Source organism: Pteropus medius, unplaced genomic scaffold (assembly GCF_902729225.1).
Source record: "Pteropus medius unplaced genomic scaffold, Ma_sr-lr_union100, whole genome shotgun sequence".
Taxonomy (NCBI): Eukaryota; Metazoa; Chordata; class Mammalia; order Chiroptera; family Pteropodidae; genus Pteropus; species Pteropus medius.
The window spans coordinates 987,611-1,011,486 of NW_024340847.1; the positions used below are offsets into that span (position 1 = coordinate 987,611).

The window sequence follows — 23,876 nt, forward strand, 5'->3', positions numbered from 1 at the left end:
CCTCATCGTTCATTCACCGCTTGAGAGGGGTTGGGCAGAAGGTGGGAGCCAGTCACCTGTCTTGTATATAAATTTGGAATGGGGTGGTCTGGGGGTCCATAGTCTTTTCTGACCTTTTAAATTGCCTTCCAGCAAAGGACCACCAGCGAGACACCTGAAGTTGGAAAAGTTGGGTCGATTGCATCGTGTATTGAGGCAAAATGCATCTCCATGAGAGAGTATTAGAAAGGAACTTGTAAAATTAGGGGTCGGGCTTGTGTTAGGTACCTTGGGAAGTTTAAGGACGTGAGGCTTCGATCTGTATTGGGTGCTGTTGACTGGGTATCTTAATAAATCTTACCTAGAAGAAAAAAGAGTGGCGAGATGCTCGCACTGTCCGCGATAGAGAGGCAAGTCGTTTGTGTGAGCCAGGGCGGGGAGGCGATCGGGCATTCTTGTAATTTCGACATCGGACCGCGTTCATCTTTTCCGCCGTGCTCAGGCACGATTATGGCGTGGCCTCGCTGATTCGTACTCCGTTCTGGTCGCGGCGTGGCCTTCTCCAACGTCGATGTTCTCCGAAGTCGTTCACCTTCAACAGGAGAACCATCGGGGCTGCGCCGTGAGTTGGCAGCGAGCTTCTAGCGACACTGAAGCCGAGCCGATCGTAGCCGGGCAGCTCGCACGCAGGGGCTGCTTTTCTCTTTTTCCGCATGGTCGTACAGTGTCACTTGCAGTGGAATAGTGGGGTGGATGCCGAGGCGGGAGAGGCTTCAGGTGGCCTTTCCTAGCCATGGAGGAGAGCCCTCCCTCTCTGCCTTGGCGGCTCCTTGTCAGAGTGCTTGCTGTCTTCCACGTAGCTGGCTCCCCTCTGTCCTTGCAGGGCTGGGATCTGCCTCCCCCAAGGCAGACCGGGGGCGAGGAGCGAGAGACGGGCAGTGGTGGCAGTGCTCACGTAGTGGCGTGAACCCCTAGGGTCGGGAGGCTGACAGCTGAACCCTCATGCATGGTTAATGCCGGCGAGCAAAACACACTTGCGTGTGGCCGTGACCTAGGAAACCAGAGTGCCTGCGTGTGCGTCTCCGACATGCGGTTTTCAAGTCGTGCCTTAGAGATTTATCTACCATTCCTTCACTTAAAAATTCATGTTATTTGAAAAAATTAACACCAAATAATAAAATTTTTGTATTATTGCCTTTTCCTCTATTTAGCACACATTTCTTAGACCTGCGGTTCTCAGCTGGGGTGATAATGTCCCCCCAGGACACATGTAGCAATGTCACAGCTAGGGGGATCACGTATTGGCATCTAGTGGGTAGAGGACAGAGATGCTGCGAAGATCCTACAGGCACAGGACAGTCCCCCAACAGCAAGGAATTATCTGGCCTAAAATGTTAACAGTACTGAGGTTGAGAAACTTGGTTTTAGACTAATTGCCAAAAAAGTACATAAGATAAGCGCAGGATTACATAATAGACAACACGATTCGAGCGGCCTCTGGTTGGGGATGTTTATCTGCTATCATGAGTTGCCGCAGTAGGGAATGTTAATGCTAATTTCATTGGTATGTTGTAATAATTGGATCCCTTTCTATTTAAAAAAAAATTGGAGGCAGATTAAAGGCCAGAGCATTCCAAACTACTTAATGTTAAGGGATTTAAAAACCCCCACTTTCCATTATGATCTCACACCTTGTGTTCTTTTGCAAAAAGATTAATTTTTACCACGTTCATCAACAACTATTTAAAATTCAAAGTAAAACAGAATCAGTTACAGAGAAGTGCTGGGCTAACTTCTCCGGATTAACTCTGCAGAGACTGGACAGTCCCAGGCATCTGTGAAATGATGGACCCAACGGAAGAGATCAAACTATGAGCGATAACGTGGTGACTCCTGGTTTCCAGTCCAGTTATCGCCGCCATCCTCAGCAAAAAGCTCTTTTCAGATGCGTCAGGAAATTGCGATGATGAGACAGATGCCGCCTTGACAACTGGAGACACGTGAATACCTAGAATGACGGCTCGCCCAGAGCAGGAGCGTGTGCGCCGACGCCTGCTGCTAGCCCACTCGTAGGCACCGCTAAACCGCAGCCCTGACTGCGGAGGCTTGGTGCGGGCGAGCCAGCGAGGCGGAAACTGGAGGCCCGGTCGCGGGGGGCACCCCCACACTCTTCATGAGCTTTACCTCCAGGAGCTCTACAGGTTCTCAGAGGAAAAGCTCAGAAAAAGCTCCCGTTGAGGCCCTGCTCCCCGCCCCGCCTTCGGAACCGGGAGGGCAGTCCGACCCGTTCTGTGACAGTCCATCGTGGTCCTTGCGCGTTGATCCTCATGGCAGGCATCTTTCCCTTAAGCTAGTGATGCCGCCTTCGCTTCCATAACCGTTAGTCTGACCCCCACCCTGGGAGGAATTGCTCGCCGTCGGTGTCCGCGCGTGCCCTGCGGTGGCTTCCTCGAGTCCCTCTTGGCCGTTAACTCACCCTCCTCACCCACCGCGTCCGCGCTGTGTCCCGCCAGTTCCCGAAGCGACTGTTGTCCACCTTCGAACTCCGACGCCCTTCGAGCCGACCTGGCGCTCGTCCAGCGTCCGGCCACCTACTCTCCCTGCAGCTGCCCCTCCGCCGGGAGCCCCTCCCGCCCGCCGCCCGCCGCCTGCTCTTTGCTCACCATCCACTTAGCTTCGTGGCCGGTCATCTCACTCCGTCTTGCCTGTCCCCTCGACCAGTGCTGCTCAGCAGTGGCCCAGGGACGCCCGGGGCAGGCGAGTTTACCTGTGAAGAGCTTGTGGCATGGGACGAGACTTCTGGCTCAGGCCTGGAGCTGTGGAGAAGGATGACGTGTAAAGCGGAGCTTGTGACAGAGGCTGGGGGAGCGGCCAGAGGAGGAGGGACGTGCTGAGAGTGGCCGCTGAGAGGTCTGGCGAAACCGCTACAGCACAGGGTGGCTGTTGGGTCACGACGGACCACTGCCCGGGCACTTGGACTTGGTTGGTGGGTGGGAGGTCATGTCGGGGATCGGAGCCGTGAGTGGCTGTAAGGGGAGGAGACAGAACCGGGCATCTGTTAGTGTCAGGGCCCTGGCTCCTTGGGGAGGCTCCTGCACCTCAGAATCAGGCGCTCATGCCGTGGGCATCATCGGGCCACCCAGGCTGCTCGGAGTGCTGGCCTGGGCTGGCCTGGGACTGCACGGGCCACTTAGTCTCCCCGTGCCTCTCACGGCTGCCATACTTCTCCATTCCCCCTCCCCGTGCGCTGAGGAAGTGCACGCCATCAGAAGGGAGCGTCCACTCCCAGCACTCATCGCCGCCAGCCCTGGAGCCCTGCGTTCCATGCAAGCCCACGCCACCTGCCTGGAGCCATGCTGCTGCCCCCACCGCCACCTGCCTGCGACCCGCCTGCCGCCCACCGCCACCGCCTGCCTCGCCCTCGCGGTGCTGTCTCCTGCTCTGGCTCCTCGAGACCCAGCGCTCAGCTTGAGCACACTTCTCTTCTCCTGGATTATCCCGACACCCATCTGTCACTTCCCATCTTGAAAAACCCTCTCGACTTCACATCCTCCTTCACTCTTCCTTTGCTTCCCACAAAACTGGAAACATTCGTTTCCGATTCTTCCGTCTTGATCCACTTCAATCAGGATTTTGCGGCCACCCCTCTGGAAAAGCAAGTCTTGCCAACGTCCCGATGGCCGTCACGCTGCGAATCCGGTTGTTGGTTCTCAGCCTCGTCTTTCGGGGCCTGTCAGCGGCGTTTGGCACAGCTGGCACCTCCCTTTGCCTAGACGAGCTTTCTTCACTTGGCTCTCAGGACACCCAGCCCTTCGTCCGCCTCCCACGTGCTGTTTCTCAGCTCGTGCCGACCTCTTAAGTCAAGTTGACGTCTAAATACCCGAGAGCCCAGGCCTCAGCCTCTTGCCTCTTGTATATAATCACGTGAATTTTTATATAATAGAATTTGTTTTATTGATCTGTTAAGTTTGGGTGCCAGCACATTGATTAAATATTATTGATGGTTTATAGTATGTTTTAATCCTTGGTAGAGACAGTAGCTTCTCATTGACTTTATTTTTCAGAATTTTCAGTGATGTTCTGGTTTTTTATGCTTCCACATGAAGTATAACAATTTTGAAAACAATTTGGTCAGGTTATGAAAAGGAAAACCTCTATTGGGCTTTTTTTTTTTCTGGAATGGTAGTAAACTGACTAGTTCATGTAAATTAATACTTCATCAAAACTTCACATTAGCAAAATACTGAAATGTTTTCTTTGTAATAGGTTGTCTTTTCCTATAAATACCAAAGATGTAGCTTCTATTATGTAAACAAAGATATGCAGAAACTAAACGATCTGTTAAATTTTTGTTTCAGATATGTTTCCTTCTGTTTGCTGTTCTCTACGTCGTTTCCTACTTCATCATCACAAGATACAAGAGGAAATCAGGCAAGTAGAAACATCGTGATGAGAACTTTGATTTCCGCGCTGAGCGGTCCCGGCGTGGTGCGTGGCTGCGGAGTGCCCGTCAGCGTGGCGGTCCGTTCGGGGTGCCCGTGCTGAAGCAGCAGCTGCCGGTGCGCAGCTCTAAAGACAGACACCCGCCAGGGCATCCGAGACTTGGGGTCACCCTCCTAGCCGAGCCCTCGGTCGTCACATTCTCAGGCCCGGCCAAGTGCGGGCTGGTCAGTGTCTGGGGACGCCGGCGTGGCGAGGGTGCTTCCTTGTGCCTGGCACTGAGGCTGAGCACGCTCACCCCCACCCGTCCTTTCTCTGACCGCCGGGATGCCCTTCTTTCTCTAAGGCGACACGGAGTTTACAGTCCTTGTATTGTTTCACGTGTACGTCCTTACCTCGCCAGGGGCCACCGTGTCTTTATTCCCTTTTTGATGGGCTTCGTGCTGATGGATGCACAGATTTTTGTGCCGGGTTTTTTAAGTACCTAGGCAGTTGCTTTCCTGCCTTCCGTTAACTTTTATAAATCACGGGACTTTCCACCTGTGAAGCTGGGCCAGTAGGAGGTGCCACGTGACTACTTAAGGGTTCCTCATGTTACAGATTCCTTACACCATGCCATTGTGTCGCACGTGCCGGACTTTGACAGGCAGCCAGGAAGTAGTGCTTGTTCCCGCGCAGCTCTCAGTACTGTCACGTGGCTGCGTTAAAGTACTCCCTGGATTCTGTAGCCTCTCAAAATTGTGAAGGCCCGGGATCCAAGACAATATCTTAGCTGTTTTTAAAGATGTTTTGGTTTCAGGCTTCATAGGTTATGGACACAAGAGGAGAGCGAGAGAGAATAAGTAAATATAAAGCATCATTTTAGGGGAACTTCGGGGACGGTGAGCAGGATAGTTGGAGATTTATTGGGTGCATTTCAGGGTGATCACAGGGAGCGGGGAGGGCTCTGGCCCAGGTGGCAAAGTGTTGGGAACAGACCGGAGATGGATACGGGAACATTAAAGCATTCGTCAAGGCTTGACAGTGGATTGGCTGTGGGCACACCCCTGTAAACATGAGGGGCGACTGTGTGTGTTTGTGGTCCCCTTGGCCACAGAGCCACTTTGGGCACCTGCAGTTAAGAGCAGAGACTGGACTAAGAGCGTGGCCCAGACATGCCTTTGACACTGAGGCAGGTGGGCACCCAGACTTGCAGGGACCTGCAGAGAGCGTTTGACGACAGCCGGCTAGGTGTCCAGGAGAAGGAGGGCCAAGGGGATGGCTAAGGGCCACGAGACAGAGAGAGGGGACGGTGACCGAGCGCTGGCACAAGGGCCACCTGCTCCCTGCAAAAGGTACCACAGGGCACTCTTGTGCACTAATGGTGGCATGTGGGGCAGTGGGGTCCAAGGTGGTTTGGGATGCTCCAGAAAGGTCCCACGCTGTCATCGCGGATGACGGCCTCAGAGTACAGAAAGGCACACGGGTCTCAGGCTCTGGATTTTCATTTCGTATAAACATTTCTTTGGCTGTTATCAACTAGAAAATCTCACGAGCAATTTTGTTTGCTCCATGTGGCAGTAACCTTGTCAGTGATCCTAAGGGTCTACCGAGTTTTATTCTCCTGAGCATTGAATATCTGGGACACTCTAATTTACCTGTGGCCGCTGTGTTAGGGGTTTTTGATTGAACAAAACACTATTCTTTAACCGTAACCTGTCGTATCTGATTTAGTGAGATTTACATTTGGGTCTCTGTTGAAATAAACACAGTGCTATTTGAAAATTTTTTACCTTCAATAGTTGCTTCTTTAAATTTATATTTTCATGTATGTTTTTAATAAATTAATGAAACATTTTGTTGGAAGATATGAGAATATTAATACCTTAAACATTTTTGCAGATGAACAAGAAGATGAAGATGCCATAGTCAACAGGATTTCGTACGTATTCTAAAGTTCAGTTGTTCTTTTAATTCTCAAGTCATAAGTCCTCAAAATTTAATTGTCTATATGGAAAAATTTACCTAAAGTATTATAACACCTTTATCGACCTTAATCCAGGTAGGCACAGATAACCGAGGCTTGATTATCTCCTGTTAAAATTTGCTTATTTAAGGAGCCGACAGATTTTATCTTCAGAAGATTCAGGAAGTGAGCTTCAGGCTGGGAAAATTTCTGGGCCAGAAGAAAGAAAGCTTCTGGCTGTTTGGACGGTCTGCTGGGAAGACCGTGATGGTCTGAGGAGGGAGCAGACGCCTGCAGTGGCTGATGGGACATTTACCTGCTGTGAGCAGGCGATGGCCCTCAGGCTCCTGGGAGCTGGCGGTGCGTTCCTACGCTGGAGTCGTAGGATAGAAATGCCCGTGAATTATTTTGTGGAATCAAATTAGATAGAAAGCAGTGAATTTTTTTATGTCAGATTTTGCTGGATTAAAATTAGAAATGACACAGATATACCTATATAGGGGAGTATCTGTAATCCAGGATTGTTTTTATTGCTACCTTAATTTTTTTTTTTGAAAGAGTCCCAAATTTATAGGGAAGTTAGAAATATAATACAAAGAGCTTTTTTTCACTGAACTGTTTGAGAAGTTGCTGACCGGATGCTTCATTTCTTCAGGGTATATTTATGTCTAATTCCTATAAACAGCGCATTCTCCTGATGACTACTAGACAGCCACAGAATAATGGAGCTGACCTCGATGCGGTCCCAGTCACGCGCCCTTCCGGTTTACCCGTTGTCCCGGAAGGTCGTAGCAGAAGGCGCTGGCTCAGGACCACAGTGCAGGGAGTTGTCATGTCTCTTCACGCGCCTGCAGACCCAAACACTCCTTCACTATTTCCTTGGCTTCCCTGACCTTAACGCCTTCCAAGGTTGCAGGCCAGTTATGTGGATTTGTCTGATGTTCCTCCATGATTAGCATCCGATTGCGCATCTTTTGTGAGGTGCAGGGGAGGATGTGAGGAGAGGGGAGGGGCGAGAGAGACGTGCGCGCACACACTTGCACACACATGTGCTTTTGCCACACTCGAATATTCCACCGTGAAAAGGAAGGGACCACTGACACGCGCTGCAGTGTGGGCGAACCTCGGACACGTGATGCTCAGCGAGCGCAGTCAGTCACGAAAGGCCATGTTGTGCGGGCTTTCATTTGTGAGAAACATCCAGAACAGGCAGGCCCAGCTAAAGCAGAATGGTGGGTACCGCGGCCTGGGGGCAGAGGGGAGTGGGGAGCAATGGGGTTTTATTTTGGGGTGATGAAAACGTTCTGGATGGTGGTGGCACAGCACCGTGGATGCACTAAATGTCACCGGATTGTTCGCCTTCCGATGGTTGACGTCATGTGAATGTTACCTCAGTAAAAAACCGAAAGCTCGTAACCAATAAGTGAGTAGGGCCGATTTGGTTAGTAACTGAAAAATGAATGTAAATAGACCCCGCTTCACTAGATCTGATTATTTAAATTATTTTAAATGCCCTAGGGAAAACAACCGTAACTTCATTTCCTACTGGGAATTCACGCTCTGTGGGTTTGAAACTTAGGCCCATAAGTTGGTAATTTAAATCGCAGGAGTAGGGGTCTTACTTTGTCCGAGCATCGTGACATCTGGGGAAACCCTTAAGTGAACCATCATTTTCCTCTGTCTCAATTACTGCTCCTGTAAACACAGAGCAAGTCACTTCCCTTGAAAAGCCACAGGGCGTCACAGCCTGAGCGAGGGGCCAGTGTCAGCTCTTCCCCAGGAGACCCTCTGGTGCGACGTGCCGGTGACATGCCGCTCCCCATTCGCTGTGTGCTCCGCTTCGGAGGTGCGGTTACTGAAATGCACTTGCAGATCGATACTTTGTAAACAGACAAGAATGCGGCGCTTGGCATCACCTTGCAGTGTAGTTCATGGAGAAGTGGCTGTTTCCTGTGACGCTCAGTGGCCGCACCTCGTCTTCCTGTCCGGGGGCTCGGGCCCTCCCAGCGGGGCTCCGCACAGGTGCGCCTCCTGTAAGGCCGGGAGGGGGCCCCTGGGAGAACAGCTGGGCCCGGGCTGAGCCCCTGCTCCCCGCCCCGGTCTCTGTCTTTCACGGCCTTTTTCCTTCCGTGGCGGACGCATGAGAACTGAAGAGCGAGGCACATCGGGGTTCAGTTCTGAGCTCGAGATGGACCTGAGTCCAGAAGAGATGGAGAGACACGGGCTCGTGTCCTGCATATGTGCGCTAGATCTGCCACCTACTTCGTGGTGCTGTCGTGTGGATGCAATGCCAGGCAGAAGAAGCTAGGGGCGGGTGCTCAGTGCTGTCCCCGCCGCCAGCCCTCTGTCCGTGAGTGGCAGTGGCGGCCCTCAGCCTCCTGAGGGGTCTGGACGGCTCACCCGCACAGCGCCTTGAGCGCCCATCAGCGCGTCAGGCCCGTTCCCGGGTATCCTGCGCCCCGACCGGCTCCCTCTGCCTTCCCAGGCAGCAGCTGGCTCCCCCGAGAGCTGCTCTCAGCTACTTACGGCTCGGTCTGGTTCAGATTAAAGCAGTTGATGTGAAAATTCAGTGCCCAGTGGGGACACTGCCTTAAGGATGGCCTGTGAGCCCAGCAGGCGAGGAGGGTTTCTGTGCGCGGGGGGCCTGGCCTGGGGGCAGAGCCCCAGAGCGGAGCCTGTCACATGGAGTCGGGGCCCGCACCGGGTGGGGAGAGTGTCTGCAGGGCGGCAGAGCCCAGGTAGGTTGAGGAGGGTGTCCCCAGTGGGGTGGCCTGGTGTGGGGCGTCAGCTCAGGAGGGGAGCGAGGGCGTCCATGGGGCAGGATAGTCTAAAATGGGGGATCACCTGAGCAGGAGGGCACCTGCGTAGGGTGGGGTGTCAGTGTGACAGGAGGCTGGTCGCGTACGGGATCGGACTGTTCCAGACGATGGGGCCCCATCTCAGGTAGCAGCTGTGGGGGGCGACGGAGATGAACGCTGAGTTGGCGCGCCAGAGTTGGAAGCATCAGCGTGGATCCGTGGCTTCGAGCACACAGAGTTCTGGAACCGAGTGCAGACGTGAGTGAGGGTGCGTGTGGGCCCGTGCATGCCTAGCTCACACCTGCGTCTCCTGGTCTGCCACCGAGGGCGCCCGGAGCGCCCGCCCTGAGGCAGAGAGTGCCCGGATCTGAGCTTTGGGCTGCAGCTTTCCACTGGGAACCAGGGCCCCAGGGTGAAGACGGGGTGCCAGGCCGGGGCGGGGAGCGAGCGCTCCAGACTCATTTTCTACATCTTGTCGGCCAGAATGCAAGGAGGTGCTCAGAGTGACGAGGGCATGTCGAAGACTCAGAGCCTTCGAGACCGTCGCATGCAGTCGGACACTCTGAGCAGCAGATTGAGTGTCATGGGCCCTCCACAGCGTAACATAAAGCGGTCCGCGTCTGTCCTGATGGGAGTCAGTGATTGGTGCCTCGTTGACCAAGGTCAGGGTGTCTTCCCAGTTTCAGGCTTAGCTTCCTCAGGGTACTGGCCGATGAGAGGAGGGAGTGAGCGTAGAGGGGGGGCCCTGGCAGACACCATCTTGACCGGGGTCAGAGAGCACATGGCCAATAAAGGGGCAGACGGAAATGCAAGGTGACTTGGTGGCCTGCGACGAGAGGGAGAGGTGGCTCCTGTGACATTCATGTCACAGACATGTTGGACTCCACAGGCCCAGGGCTGAGCCGCTTCTCCCAGCAGCCGGCTCCAGCTGCAGCCCCCTCCGTCCCAGGCGACAGTCACTGAGCGTCGCCATCCTCGACCCTGCTCTCCCATCCCACCCAGGGTCCCATGCTTCTGCGCAGTTTGCTCCGGTTAGAAGGTGGCAGTCCCGAAACTGTCCTTCAATGCAGGGGCACTTTTCTGAGTCGTATACGCGGTGACCGCTACCCTTTGCTCACCGGACCCAGGGCCTTACGGGAAGGACCCTGGCCAGCACTTCACTACATAAAGGGCGTCACCTTTTTGTATCTCTGGGGCCAGCCACGGGACCCAAACTGCAATCGATTCCGAAAGTCTCGTTGAAAGAGGCAGCGCTATAGCCATGGTGACCACACAGGCTTTTCTGGGTCATTTGTGATTCTCGTACTTTGTTTGCCTCGTGAGCAGGCAGCTTGTCCAGATGACAGGTCCCAGGCTTTGGTTTGGGAACGAGGGTTGGCCTTCATTGCCGGGCGTGTGGTCGGAGGGTCTTGGGAGCCCAGCGGAGGGGCACGGACTTGACCGAGGGGCACAAGAAGGGAAGATGACACACAGGGGGACCTCAGAGGGGTGCCAACTGTGGCCCAGGGCATGGAGCCACGGAGCCACCGACGATAGGCAGGTGACCGTGCAGGACTGCGGTGGTCAGGGGTCTGGAGGAGCGTGTGGGTGGCCTTGCGGGCCCGGCGTGGCAGGGTGCAGCTCTGCTCTGAGCTGTGGTGTCGTAAGGACGAATGGTGGCGAGGACAGCTCCCTCACTGGACTTCTGAGGACAAAACTGAGGCTCGCTCTGGCCGGTCACTGCCTGAGTGGGCAGTGGATCTGGGACGAAGGCTTGTCCTCGTGCTTGTCCCAGGAGGCGTGTTGTCTGTCTGGCAGAACCGGTCCTAGGACTTTGCCTGTGTCTGATTTGAATCGTGGTTCCAGTGTGTGTCATGGGGCAACGCTGAAAAATGTATCAGCGTTGACTGGCCGGGGGTTTGTGGTGGTTTTGGCTTTTAAGTGGGAAAACACTTCCGTGGGTCGCCACAAGATGGCGATGGCCGCCACAAGATGGCGATGGCCGCACGGTCACTGTCCGCTGTGGCTTCTGAGCGGTTAGCATGATTTTTTCTTACATCTTACATTTTCTTTCAGATTATTCGTATGCTTACTCTAATGGGGCGGGTATTAAATTACATTTCCCTCTGTAATGTTAATGAGGTGCTCTTTTTCTTTGCCATTGAAAAAATATCTTTAAAAAATTAGATATAAAAATTTAAACATTTCAGACATGTATAACAGAAAGCGAAAGCCCCTTATCCATATTTTATGCCAGATTTTTTTTGTACCACTATTTTCTGTGTGTGTATATGCACTTTTTTGGGGGGGAGGGGCATGTTTTCTATTTGTCGTACATGCTTTTCTTCAGTTTTTTTTTTACTTAGATATCTTTCTATATTAGTACATATTAGATCTTATTTTAAAAAATAACAAGTGTTTTAAATGCTGTTTAATGTATAATATTGTTTAATAGTTTCCTACTGTTTACTAGTATAATTTATTTAACTTTACTTATTTTAAGAAGTGCCAGGCCAATGGCTTTGTGAGTTTTTCCCCCTGAAATAATTTCATACTGCTTTCACAAGTCTTTTTTTCCACCTGAAACAGTTGTCGCATTGCCGTTAGCATATATTGCCAAAGTTGTTCATTAAATGCAACTGTGAAATAAATACTTGAGTGTAGGAGAGGGACGGCGCCAGTTTATGCTCCGCGAGGCGTGCGCGGCGGCCTGTCTTCGGCGCATGCGCGTCTGCGGGCCCGCGCCCTGGAGTCGGCGGCCTTTCGGAGGAAGGAGTCAGAGTTCATCTAGTTCCACGGAGCGTTTGTCTGCCAGCTACGTGTGTTTAATGAGATTCTTACCTAACTCCCTTGAGACTTAAGCGTTTAAGAGTTTTTGTCCTCCCCGAATGACTCCCACGCCCCTCGCGTTTTCCGACCCCAGTGACGGTGCCTGTCTTCTGTCCCAGGCTGTCCCTGAGCACGTTCACGCTGGCGGTGTCGGCGGGTGCGGTTCTGCTGCTGCCTTTCTCCATCATCAGCAACGAGGTCCTGCTCTCTTTCCCGCAGAACTACTACATCCAGTGGCTGAACGGCTCTCTGATTCACGGTCAGTGCGCGGCGCCTCACGATCGCCTTTCGCGTCCTCTCTTTTTACCGCGCTGCAGTTCTAGATTTTCCTTTTTGTAGTTTTCTTCATAACGTGCATCTTCCTGCAATCGACCATTTGAGCCCTTAATAAAACCCCCAAACCAGACTTTACTTATCACCCCTATTCCTTGCTAGTTGTGAAAGGCTTTCTTATTTTAATCAAGGAGCAGTTTTTATACTTACCATGGTTTCGATAAGTAAATTTTCATTTAAATATTTAGCAAGAGAACTTTGGTTTGCCCAGACACGTCAGAAGAGCTCAGCCTTCATTTGAGACCTAAAAAAAGGTAGCCGTGGTTTCCATTTGATTTATTCGCTGCTAGCTGTTTTAGTCGTTTCAAAATGCATGGTCCAAGAGCGGAAAAACTCTTTTCTCAAGTACAAACTTTAAAATTAATGTGGCTTTAAAAAAATTAACGACTGACTCATTATAGGCAACACGTAATGCTTCAAAGCCAGATTGACCTGCATTCCAGTCTTGGCTCTGCCACGTGCTGGCAATTTTTGGTGAGGTAGGACATTTTAACTTTAACTTATAAGATATATAGAAAGGTATAATGCATATAACTTTTTATATTTTTCATAGTCCCGTACCCCTTCTTTTCTTATTGAATTATGTGATCTCTTTATGTGTCAAACACGTCAGCTTTTTATCCAATTTTTATAAATACTTTTTTGAATTTTATTTGCCTTTTTGATTTATATAAGTTCTATATTTTTTATGTTGTCATCTTTTTCTTCCTTTGGTTTCTCTAAGTGTTTTTGTGTTTAGAAAATCTTTTCCCTTTTGTGAGATGTCACAAATATTCTCTTTTTTCTCTTTTCAAAAAATGGTTTTGCTTGTTTCACTGTTTAATCCACCTGGAGTTTTCTCTCATACCTTTTCTCTCATCCCATTGTGTGTGTTTAAAGAAATGCACGTTTGCTGTAGAAAATTTGGAAAACAAAATTTAGAGGGGAGAATGTTATTACTATTCACAGTCCCGTGATGCGGAGAGTCACCGTGGGCGCCGTGGCCAGTGGCCTTTCAGTGGCGTGTGCCTGCGAACTCACCCAGGCAGCAGGGCCCCGCGGTGCTCATGCGGCGCTCACGGGCACTTTGTGTCCTGTGGGTGGGTCAGCGCTTTCTCTGCCGTTGAGGTATTGCCTGGAGCCATCGTAATCAGGGCTTGTTCCCGAGTTTTTGAGAGACAGGCTACACTGCACATCTTTATAAACAAATATTTGTCCATAGGTTAAATTTCTGCAATTCACTTTCCAGGTGAGCATACTTGAACCTTTTTGAAAAGATATTTCTCTGTTATTCCTCGGAAAAACCATGCAAACGCCACTAGCATTTCCCCTTGCCTGGGAAGTGTGTGGGGGGGTCTCTATTCCCAGAAAGTATCCATACCAATTTTGGGTGTTAGTTAAAAAAAACTATCAGTGTAATAGGTAAAGAATTTCCCCCTTTAAGTGCACTTACTAGCGCAGGTGGACATTTACAAAGCACATTTATAGGTCATTCATACTGATTTTTTATGAGATGGCCTACCTGTATTCTCTCTGCCCAGTTTTGCATGGTTTTTATTTTAAGTAATTAGCCGTCTATCAGGTTAAGTGCAAACATTTTCCTCTCAACCGTCCTTTAATACTGCTTAGGCTGTTTTTCGACATGAAGAATTTTGACATTTTAGTCTAATTGCGTATTTTCATCTGGCTTTGTGGTTTCTGTCATGCTCGAAACTGGAAACAAACGGAGTCATTGATGCTCTGAAGACCAAATGAATCCAATGATGTTGGGACTAATTATTAAGTGAATAAAAAGAAATCAGTCTGTTATTGGTGCTTAGCAATCGATAAACTCAAGTAAGCGAACTAAGGTCTTTACTGAAATGGACACAGAAAGTAAGTCTGAAAAGTCACCTGTTATTATGAGAGGCAGGAAGCAACCGGGAAAAATGGCCGTAATGTTTCTGGTGAGTTAATTTTAGATGACGGTGCTATTTATTATTAGCAAACACGTGGCCAATATGTAATTTACAAAGCTGTTTTTGTGTGTACTGTCTAAAATGTTTGAAGACTGCTGGCGCCGTCCCCTCTGCCCCAGCTTTCTCTAAGGCTGTGGATCCTGAGGTGCGTGCGTCTTCGAAGGCTGGCTGCCAGGTGTGTTCGCCAGCAGGGCAGGTGGTCTCAGGCTGGCTAACCAGTACGGCAAGTGAACTGGTCTTTGTTTTCAGTTTTACTAAACAGAAATTGCGTGCTATACGTGATGACCTTCAAACACTCGGAATCAGGGCTATTTTCGTTATTCTGTTTATGGACCGGAAGTAAGAGCGGCCAGCACGTGACATGCCATGTATTTGGGCTAGAGGCCTTACCCTTGGAAGTCATGTGTTTTTGTATTGGTTGTCTTTCCATTATAATGTTAGGTATGTAAGCTCGGGCATTTTATTTTATTTATAAATCAGGGTCTAGAACAGTGCTTCCCACATAGTGGTAGTCCGATAAACATGGTGAATGAATAAACTATATAAGAAGCGGCATCTTCATTCCCCAGTAAACAACGCTGGCTGGGAGTGGGGGAACTGGAGCGAGACCCTTCCGAGTGCCTTCTCCAGAACGGGTCTCAGGAGGCCTGGGACGCCGGCCTCGCTCTTGAGGCTGTCACGACCCCAGCTTTGTTTCTGCTTCTGAGTCTTTGGTAGAGCTGTATATGTGTCAAAGGTGCCGCATATAGTGAGTGTTCTTGAATTCTTTTTGTCTATTTTTTGTTAAACCTCGCATGAATTTACGCTAAATTTTTTGAGGACGTGGAATATGTCTTAAGTTCCTAGTCTCTCGTGGAGCAGCTGTTCCGGTGCTTACGCACCGCAAATGTTCACTAGAGATTCATTGATTGGATGAATAAAAGTTTTTGACTGTATCATTAGAATACTTCGATAAGGAATGAACTTAATTTGAAAGGAACTTTAATGGCTTATCCTATAAAATCATCAGTATGTACGTTTTTTGATGGATTGTGCCTTTAATGTGTAAATCACATAGAGATGAGAGGCTAGAGTGTGTGTCAATGATGCTTTAGTCTGCGGAAGGATATTTTGTTCGTCTTGAATGCAGTGTTAGGATTCTGGGCCCCGGGCTTGAGATGTTATGTGTTACCCATGTTATCTAAGTTCCAAATCTCTGTATCGTGTAGCAGGAAGTATCTCTGTCTACACCGCAAAGTTATTAGAGCAGCTTGAAGAATATGATATACAGAAACGGCATTGGCTCCAGGGGGAGGCCGGGGGTGCTCCCCTGGGCATTGGCGGTTTTAGCTGGGGGCCTTCGCCGCTTGTCCGCAGGGTGCTGTGAGGTGAGTCCCATCGCTCCCCAAGTATGCATCACGGCATGCTGGCTTCTTCAGTTTACTGTAGGATGGTACGAGGTGGGCGGAGGTGACAAATTAAAATGCCAGCTAAAACTTCGTATTATTATTTTTATTATGACGAAAATTGGAAAAAATAGGTTAAAATGGACAGCAAAAAGTATCCATTTGTATTCACTTTCTATATCTTATATGTTAAACAGTTAGAGGAAAAGTATGAAACTCTTCAGTTCCATAAATTGAAAAATAACGATACAGCTGCTAAATGGGTTTTTCTTTTGGGGTGATGAAAACGTTTGGGAACTCGGTCAAGGTCGTGGTCGCACAGCATTGTGAGTGCACTAAATGCTGCTGCGTTATTCACTTTGAAATGGTAATTTTATGTCATGAGTTTAAAATTAAAACCCAAACAGTGATACATCGTTGGAGGGCAGAATGATGGAATTAAAATTGTAGCCTTAAAGTCAGGAAGTAATTCTTCAATTATTGAGGTAATTTCCCCTATTGGGGTCCAGTTTTTGCCAGGCTATCCATACTCACTGTGACCAGACACATGTTGTAACATGATTGCCCAGTTTGAGGGTCAGTCTGTTAAAAGGTAACCACGGTGGATGTGACTAGTCTTTGCAAGGTACATGTGCTTTATTTTGTTTCGTCAGCGGGAATAGACAGTATGCTGTTGTAGACATCACCAAGGAACAATATAAAATCTTTGTTTTATTCATTTTCAAAGTCCACAGAAGCTTTGGAAAAAACCAAATTTTTAGATTTTAAGAAATCTAACTTAAAGAAGTGTTATACTTAGTTACGTGTAAATATTAAAAGTCAGCCCTTAATAAATTTTGATGTACCAGTGATAGTTAAATGTTACTAACAATCTCTAGTTAATTGGTCTTAGTAGTTCAGCCATTTATTATAATGTGCGTCACCATGGTTACTAATATTTATTGAAGTATTGTTTAAAATAATAAAAATAAAAAACAGCCTGAATGTTCAAAGTAGGAAACTTGCTTAATTTGTGGTGGACCCGAACAGTGAGTGCCTTTGGCTGTTACAGATGATGATGCAGATGAGTATAGAAAGATGCTGAAAAACTCTTTTCCTCTGGTTGGTAGGCTAATATGATATAAACTTTTATTTTGGTATTTGCACTGTGTAACATTTCATAGAAATGGTGGGCATGTATTGCTTTTTTGCTTTATAAGAAAAAAATTATAATAAAGTAAAAAATTTCACAAGTCATTGCTAAAATTATTCTTTATTTGTTTTTCTTCTAAGTAAGCAAGCAGAAGCTATTCTAATTCTGAAGTTCTCATAACACTCACCTTTCAAAAGTAAACCTGTTGTCTTTTTTTCTAAGTTTATACTTCTTTGGTAGAATTTTTTTATTAGTCACTTTTTGACAGTCGAATTAGATCCTCACTTCCACTGAAATATTGGTTTTAGCTTAGTTTTGTCACTTTGGATGTTATTGAATATAGCTGAATTTGGTTAATTTTCTTATTTAAATTTATGAAGTTTTTTGTTACTGTGATGAAAAGTGATAATTTACTTCATAGTATCTTCTATTGTATTTTGAAATATTTTGTGACTCCAGCAGGTGGCGCTAGATGTTAACGCATCCTCTGCTGTTCTGGCAGTTCAGAGTGCTGTGCTTTGATTTGGTTTTAAACTCTTCTAGGATTATTAAATAATCTTTGTTTAAGTTCAGATACTTCTTTTGGGGATAGGCGGATATCTTTCAAAAAGGTTGTTATTGACACGATTTAGATAAACTACAGAGTTTGTGAATTTCTGTGTTGAAGCATGTAATTTTAACTTTCTGAAGTAATATTCGACTAATATTACTTTTTATTTTACAAATTAATATGTAATGACATATAATCAAATAAAGGCAGTGGTAGTATGTTATGTGTATTAGCCCTGATTTAGGAACAGCTTATCAAAACTGTGGACTATCTGAGAGGTATCCATGTCTGCTGTATGTTTGTGAAATGCCGGAGTCTTACTAAGTTTTAGACAGCTGCTAAGAACATAATTACTACTTAGGAATATATGTTAGATATATTATTTTTCTATATATTAGATGTTCTCACAGTAACTAACTTTCTGTTGCCGATTTGATAATTAAACTAGCATAAGTTAAGGCTAAAGCTTTCACATTTATTTGTTCTGGTTAATAAATTTTTTTCATTTAATTAGTTACACTTTGAAAAAGTTGGTTATTTATGTGGATGATTATCCTGTTAGGCGGGATAAGACCTGAGCTCTTAAATTCTCAGTGTTAAGTGAATATTTCTTGCAATAAATACAGCCACGTGCACCCCAGGAACCGCGTCGTTCGGCCATTCGGCTGTCGCACGACCGTCAGGGAGGCGCTTAGCACTTGGGTGGCGTGCCGGCCACCTGGCTGGCGGCGAGCACCACAGCAGGTTGCCGCGCGCAGCAGCGGAGACCGAGTCCGGCACAGGGGCAGCGGCGCCAGCGGGAGGCACGGTCAAGGGCGCCGGTCAAGGGCGCTGGGCCCGCGGGGCCGCCGCAGCCCGCACGGCCTGCTTCTGGGCACGCGCGTGTCTACGCCCGGGCACAGGCGGCACAATGACGCCGAGTCACTTGTTACCGCCGAGAGTGTGTGACAGGGGCGCCGTGGGCGTTCCCACTCGCGTCGCCCCAAGCACGTGGGAGGCGCGTCGCGCCACGGCCTTAGGTCGCAAGGCGTCACTCGGCGACAGGAGCCTTTCAGCCGCGCTGTGATCTGGGGCCGCCGTCGTGCGCGCGGTCCGTCCATCCATCGCTGGCCGAGGTGCCCGGGCTCGTGTGGCCGTCCGGCGGAGCTGCCGCTTACGGCGCGTCCCTTCCCGCGGCCCTGGTCGCCAGAGCCAGCGGCACTCACGTGGCGTCTCCCAGGAAAGGGCAGCCGGGGGAGGCGAAACCTTCGCAAGTTATGTGCAGGGTACATTTAAAGTTCGGGACGCGAGAGACGCGTCAGACTCGGCGACAGACCAAGGGAGCCGGTGTTCAGAGCCGCCCAGCGCCCGGCTGGTCCCCGCCGCCGCCCGTCGGTCCCCGCGCGTCCGCAGCGGGGCGTGGCTTTCCGCAGCCGCCTTGGTTCTCGCCGCGGCGCCGGGCAGAGCAGGCTCCGTTACTGGTGTGTGAGCTTTTGCCTAAGGCAGAATGTGAGGTCTTTTTACTTACAGAGAAAAATTTGAATTTGTGGTTTTCATTCAAGAAAAGGACACATCTGATCAGAAAGAGAAATTCTGGAAGTATGTATATTTATAGATCAACAACAGTGAAAAGTCTCCTTTTGTGCTGCAAATGATAGTTGATTGTTTCAAGTTGCAAAAACTGGGTAAACCGTCCCCCTGCCGTTACTCTGCAAGTCCAAGGGTTTGTAGTCCTGTCTGCAGCCGCCTGTGAGCAGTCTCTGAAGTGCCCTGCCACTTGGTGACATGCCGCTCGACTGAGGCTGGAACTTGAATTGTGCACCCAGGGGGACGAGGGGACCGAGGGGACCAAGGGGGTGGCATGGCTGAGGGCCCAGCTGGCGTCTCCACCGCAGCCCTGATGTCCTCTGCCCTGTGTTTTCTCTGGGGTGTCCTGTGACACAGGGATGTGGAGGCTTTTGAGTTTCGCGAGGGGGCTTAAGTGTGTGTTTTGTGGGTTTTCAGGGTCTTTATGTGTTCCTTAATGAAAGCTTAGAGTATGTAGAAAAGTAGGAAGAAAAATCACCTATAATTTCACTGCATTCACATTGTTCATAATTTGGTGCATTTTTTTGCAAATTATTTTCTATGCCTCCTTTTTGTCACTGCTTGTTTTTATATACTTTTAATGTCACATGTTTGCCATATAAGCTTTTTTTGGTGTAATTAATGAGAATAATTCTTTAAGAAAAACTTGGTTGAGAGGTAATTTTAGCTGTAATTCCCATCACTTCCTTTGTCTTCTCTGGTCTCATTTCTGGTGAGCACTAGGATTTTTCAGCTTTTTGGACCATTTGTGTTGGGTTGCGACAGGGCGGGAGAGGCACCGGCATGGTTCACCACGTGGCGTGTTATTGCTCCCGTTCTTCACGAGAGCCCGATGAGTTAGGATATGGCCTATTTCATGCATGGAGTTGAAGTCCCTTTTCTAAGTCACATGGAGCTGACAGACGCAGACCCAGGCTGCTCAGACGTAAAGTGCCACACACTCAGACATCTACCAGCCAGGCCTTTCCTCCACCGTGGTGGGGGTCCCTGGTTTTCTTAGAGGACATTACGGTACACAGGGTAGCCGTAGTACATTCAATGCTTTATTGAAGTTGGATGTGTTCAAAAGGATGTTTTCGTGCATTAAGAAGGCTCGTGTGTCCGTGTGCACACAAACATGCAAGTACAGGTGTTCAGTTCTGTTTTAGTGTCTTACAAACTGATCAGAAGCTTAATAAGCATTGTTTTACACAGAGGGGTAGAATTAATGGCTATCATGGTCTCAGTTTAACCATGTCCCATAATCTTATTAAACTGACACCCTCTTTTTGGGGGGAAAAAAATGAAAGGCCTCTGTTTAGGGTCATGAAATGAAGGTATCACAGGGTTGCATTCCTTCCTGGAGTTTCTGGGGAGACTCTGCTTCTGAGCTCATTCAGGTGATGGGCCGAACTTGGTTCTGTGTTGGTTGTACAGCTGACGCCCCCATTTCCTTGCTGGCTGTCAGTCGGGTGCCCACCTTTGCCTTGGAGGCTGCTGCCACTTTCCTCATGTTTTCCATGTGACCCTCCAGCAAAGGTGGGTCGAGTTTCTTCCTGACTTCTTGTGCTGCACCTCTGACTCCAGCTGGAGAACGTTCTCAGCTCTTAAAGACTCACCTGAGTAATCCAAGATGATCTATCTCCCTGTCTCTTTATTAAGGTTCATGACCTTAATTATATTTGCAAAGTCCTTTTGGCTATGTATACTGGGTTGAATTGTGTCTCCCCTCAGCCCCCAAATTCTTGTCTACTGAGAACCGCAGAATGTGACGTTATTTGAAAATGATTTCTTCGCAGATATAATTGTTAAGGTGAGGTCATACTGGGTTAGGGTGGGTCCTAATCTCGTTACTAGTGTCCTAATAAGAAGATGAAATGGAGGCACAGACACACCGGGAAGGCCCGTGAAGACAAAGGCTGAGGCTGGAGCGGTGCCTCTAGGACTGCCTAGGACTGCCAAGGATCGCAGCAATCACCAGAAGGGACAGGAAGCCTGCCCCGGAGCCTTCAGGAGGCGCGTGGCCCTGACGACGCCTTGATTCTGGGCTTCTAAGCCTCTAGAACTGTGAGAGAGTGAATTTCTGTTGCTCGAAGCCATCCTTTTTGTGCTGCTGTCCTAGAAAACTAATACGCCACGTAACGTAGTGTGTCCACAGATTCTGGGGATTAAGGTGTGGATGTCTTTGCGAGTCTGTGCTGCCTGCCTTGAGTCCATAGCTGAGTACAGCGTGGGATCGTACCACCCACAACCAGGAGAAAAAATCAGTTAAAACTGCCTCACAGCTGATGCAGGTTCACAGTTAGTAGACAAGAACATTAAAACACGTTTTATAACTCTGTGTTCCGGAAGCTACATATTGAACATATTGAGACATGGAGAATACAAAAAAGAACCAAATCAAACTTTTAGACATGAAACCTGTAATGTCTGACGTGAAAAATATTGGATGGGATAAATGCAGATAAGACATTGTAGAAGAGATTTGTGAACTTGAAGACATAACAGTGAAAACTGTCCCAAAGAGAAACACCCATAGAGAAAAATGGCAGAAAATCTGACTGGGGCATCCGTGACATGATGTTCCTGTGGGAGGGAAGGTTAAGAAAAAAAATCTGAAAAATTAATGGCAGAAAAATTTCAAGACTGGGTGAAACCTATAAATCCACTGATCCAAGAAGCTCAACCAGCACTATGTGCAAGAAACTATACCAAGACACGTCATCAAATTGGTCAGAACCAGTGACAAAGAGAAGATCTTAAAAGCATCCAGAGAAGAAGACACGTAAAGTACCGAGGAACAGTGACATGAACCAGCGTATTTCTTATGGGGGATAAAAAAGCCAGATGACAGCAAGGCAACGTTTCTCAAGTACAAAACCTGCCACGCTAGTTCTGAATCCAGAGAGGCTTAGACAGTGTCAGGTGCACGGACGGCGCCGCCCCTCGCCAGCAGACGCGCACCGCAAAGCCCGGGCCCTTCGGGGGAGACGGATTGGTGGGAGGCGGAAGCCCAGACCGGAAGCGGGAGGGCAGTTCCCTGGCAGTGGCCATCTGCGGTGGTGTGACAGCGCTCTCGCTTGTTATGTAAGTCTCATTAAGAGATGGTTGGTTGTTCAGATAGAGTTCTGTAATGTGCAAGTAAAACGCATACACCGATAGTACAAAAGCAGGAAGGGAGAAATGGAGATACGCCGTCGTAAGTTTCTTAGGCTGTATGTGGAGCGTTGTAATGTCACTTGAAGGCAGATCGTGTGATGAGTTAGAAGTGATATGATAAACCTAAAAAAATCCTAAAATAGCTCGACAGGGAGGTATAGTCAATAAGCAAACGGAGGAAATAAAATGGAATCATAACTATTTTATCCAAAGGAGCACAGAAAAAGAAGAAAAAATGAAGACAGAACAATGGGATGAATAGAAAACAAAGAGCAAGTTGATAGATTTTAACCTGACCGAAGAAGTGAACATCAACGGTCTAAACACCCCAACTAAAAGGCAGAGATTGTCAGATTGAGTGAACATGGAAGACACAGGTACATGCTGCCTACAGGAAACCTACTTTAAATAGAGACACACAGATAGGTCACCAGCCATAGGAGAAACAGGAGACACCATGCAAAGTGTATTATCAGAAAAGGTAAGGAATAAAGAAGACCATTTCATAATGATGAGGATTCGCTCATCAAAAGAACACGATAATAAACATTTATCTACCTAACAAACAGCTATTAAAGATATGAAGCAGACACTTACAGAAATGAAAGGATTAATAGTCAAAATCACAATTATATTTAGATATATCTATACCCCTTTTCCAATAATTAATAGAGCAAGTAGACAGGAAAAAATGAAGGACGTAGGAGACTTAACTAACATCTAAGCCAGCTCGGCCTAACTTGCACTTACTAGAACACTGCCCACAAATAGGCGAGTGCACATTGTGTTTAAGTACACTGGGAACAAGGTACTACCCTGAAATGTTATACAGCAGGCTGCCATACTTTTAGAGGGATCTAAGTCGTCCAAGAGATGCTTTCTAACGATGAAGTTAAACGGGAAATTAGTGATAGGAACACACTGGAAAATCCCTCAAGTATTTGATAACCAAATAATATATTTCACAATAACTCATAGGGAAAACAAGAAATCCAAAGGGAAATTTGAAAGTACTTTGAACTAAATAAAAATAGAAAAAAATCATTTCAAAGTATTTATAGCACTAAAATGCCTGTTTTAGAAAAAGAAAAAAGTCTCAAATTAGTTTGCACAGTTCCTACCTTAAGAAACTAGAAAAAGGAGAGCAAATGAATTCAGAGTAAGAAGAAGATGGGAAATAAAAAAAGAGGAAAAATCAGTGAAATAGAACAGAAAACATAGAGGAAATCGGTGAGAAGATCATTAAAATTGATAAGCAAAAAGAAGACACCAATTTCCAATAAGGAATGAGAGGCAACATCACTAAACATCCCACATCTACCCAAAGGATGATTAGTGCGTATCGTGAACACCTTTATGCCAATAAAGTCAGCAACTTAGAGAAATGGAAGAATTCGAAAGGCAAGAATTATTGAAGCTCTCACAGACCGGGAAATGTTACAGACGTTCTCACAGGTAGAACTTCCGGCCACTAGGGCTTCAGGTCAGTTCTACCAAATGTTTAAGGAGGATGTAATAGGCATTCTACACAGACTTTCAGAAAATTAAAAACGAGGAAATACTTCCTGACTCATCAAAGCCAGCATTACCCTGGTACCAAAATCAGAATGACATTATGTGAAAGCTACAGACGAATATCCCTCATGAGCATAGACGCACAAAGTTTTAGCAAATCAAATATAACGATATATAAAAAGAATAATACATCATGACTTTTAGAAAAAAATCAACGAATGTAATTTACCATATTCACATGCTAAAGACGTATGGTCATCACAACATATGCAGAAAAAGCATTGGACAAAATTCAGCGTCCATTCCTGATAAAATCTCTGAGCCAACTAGGCACGGAAGGGCATTTTCTC

General features: G+C 47.8%; 1 protein-coding gene across 7 annotated transcripts in view; it reads left to right on the plus strand.

Annotated features, from left to right (window-relative positions):
- LMBR1 (limb development membrane protein 1) overlaps positions 1-23,876 on the plus strand; it is a 90,360-nt gene that overhangs the window by 4,813 nt on the left and 61,671 nt on the right. For 6 of the 7 annotated variants that reach the window (XR_005647450.1, XM_039837116.1, XM_039837127.1 and 3 more), the window contains exons 2-4: positions 4,338-4,410; positions 6,301-6,340; positions 12,090-12,229. Coding sequence is in view for 6 of the 7 variants with exons in the window: in XM_039837116.1 (XP_039693050.1) it covers positions 4,338-4,410; positions 6,301-6,340; positions 12,090-12,229 (253 nt within the window). In the remaining variant the exon portion in view is untranslated. The remainder of the gene's footprint in view (positions 1-4,337; positions 4,411-6,300; positions 6,341-12,089; positions 12,230-23,876) is intronic. The other variant, XM_039837138.1, reaches the window with a different exon arrangement.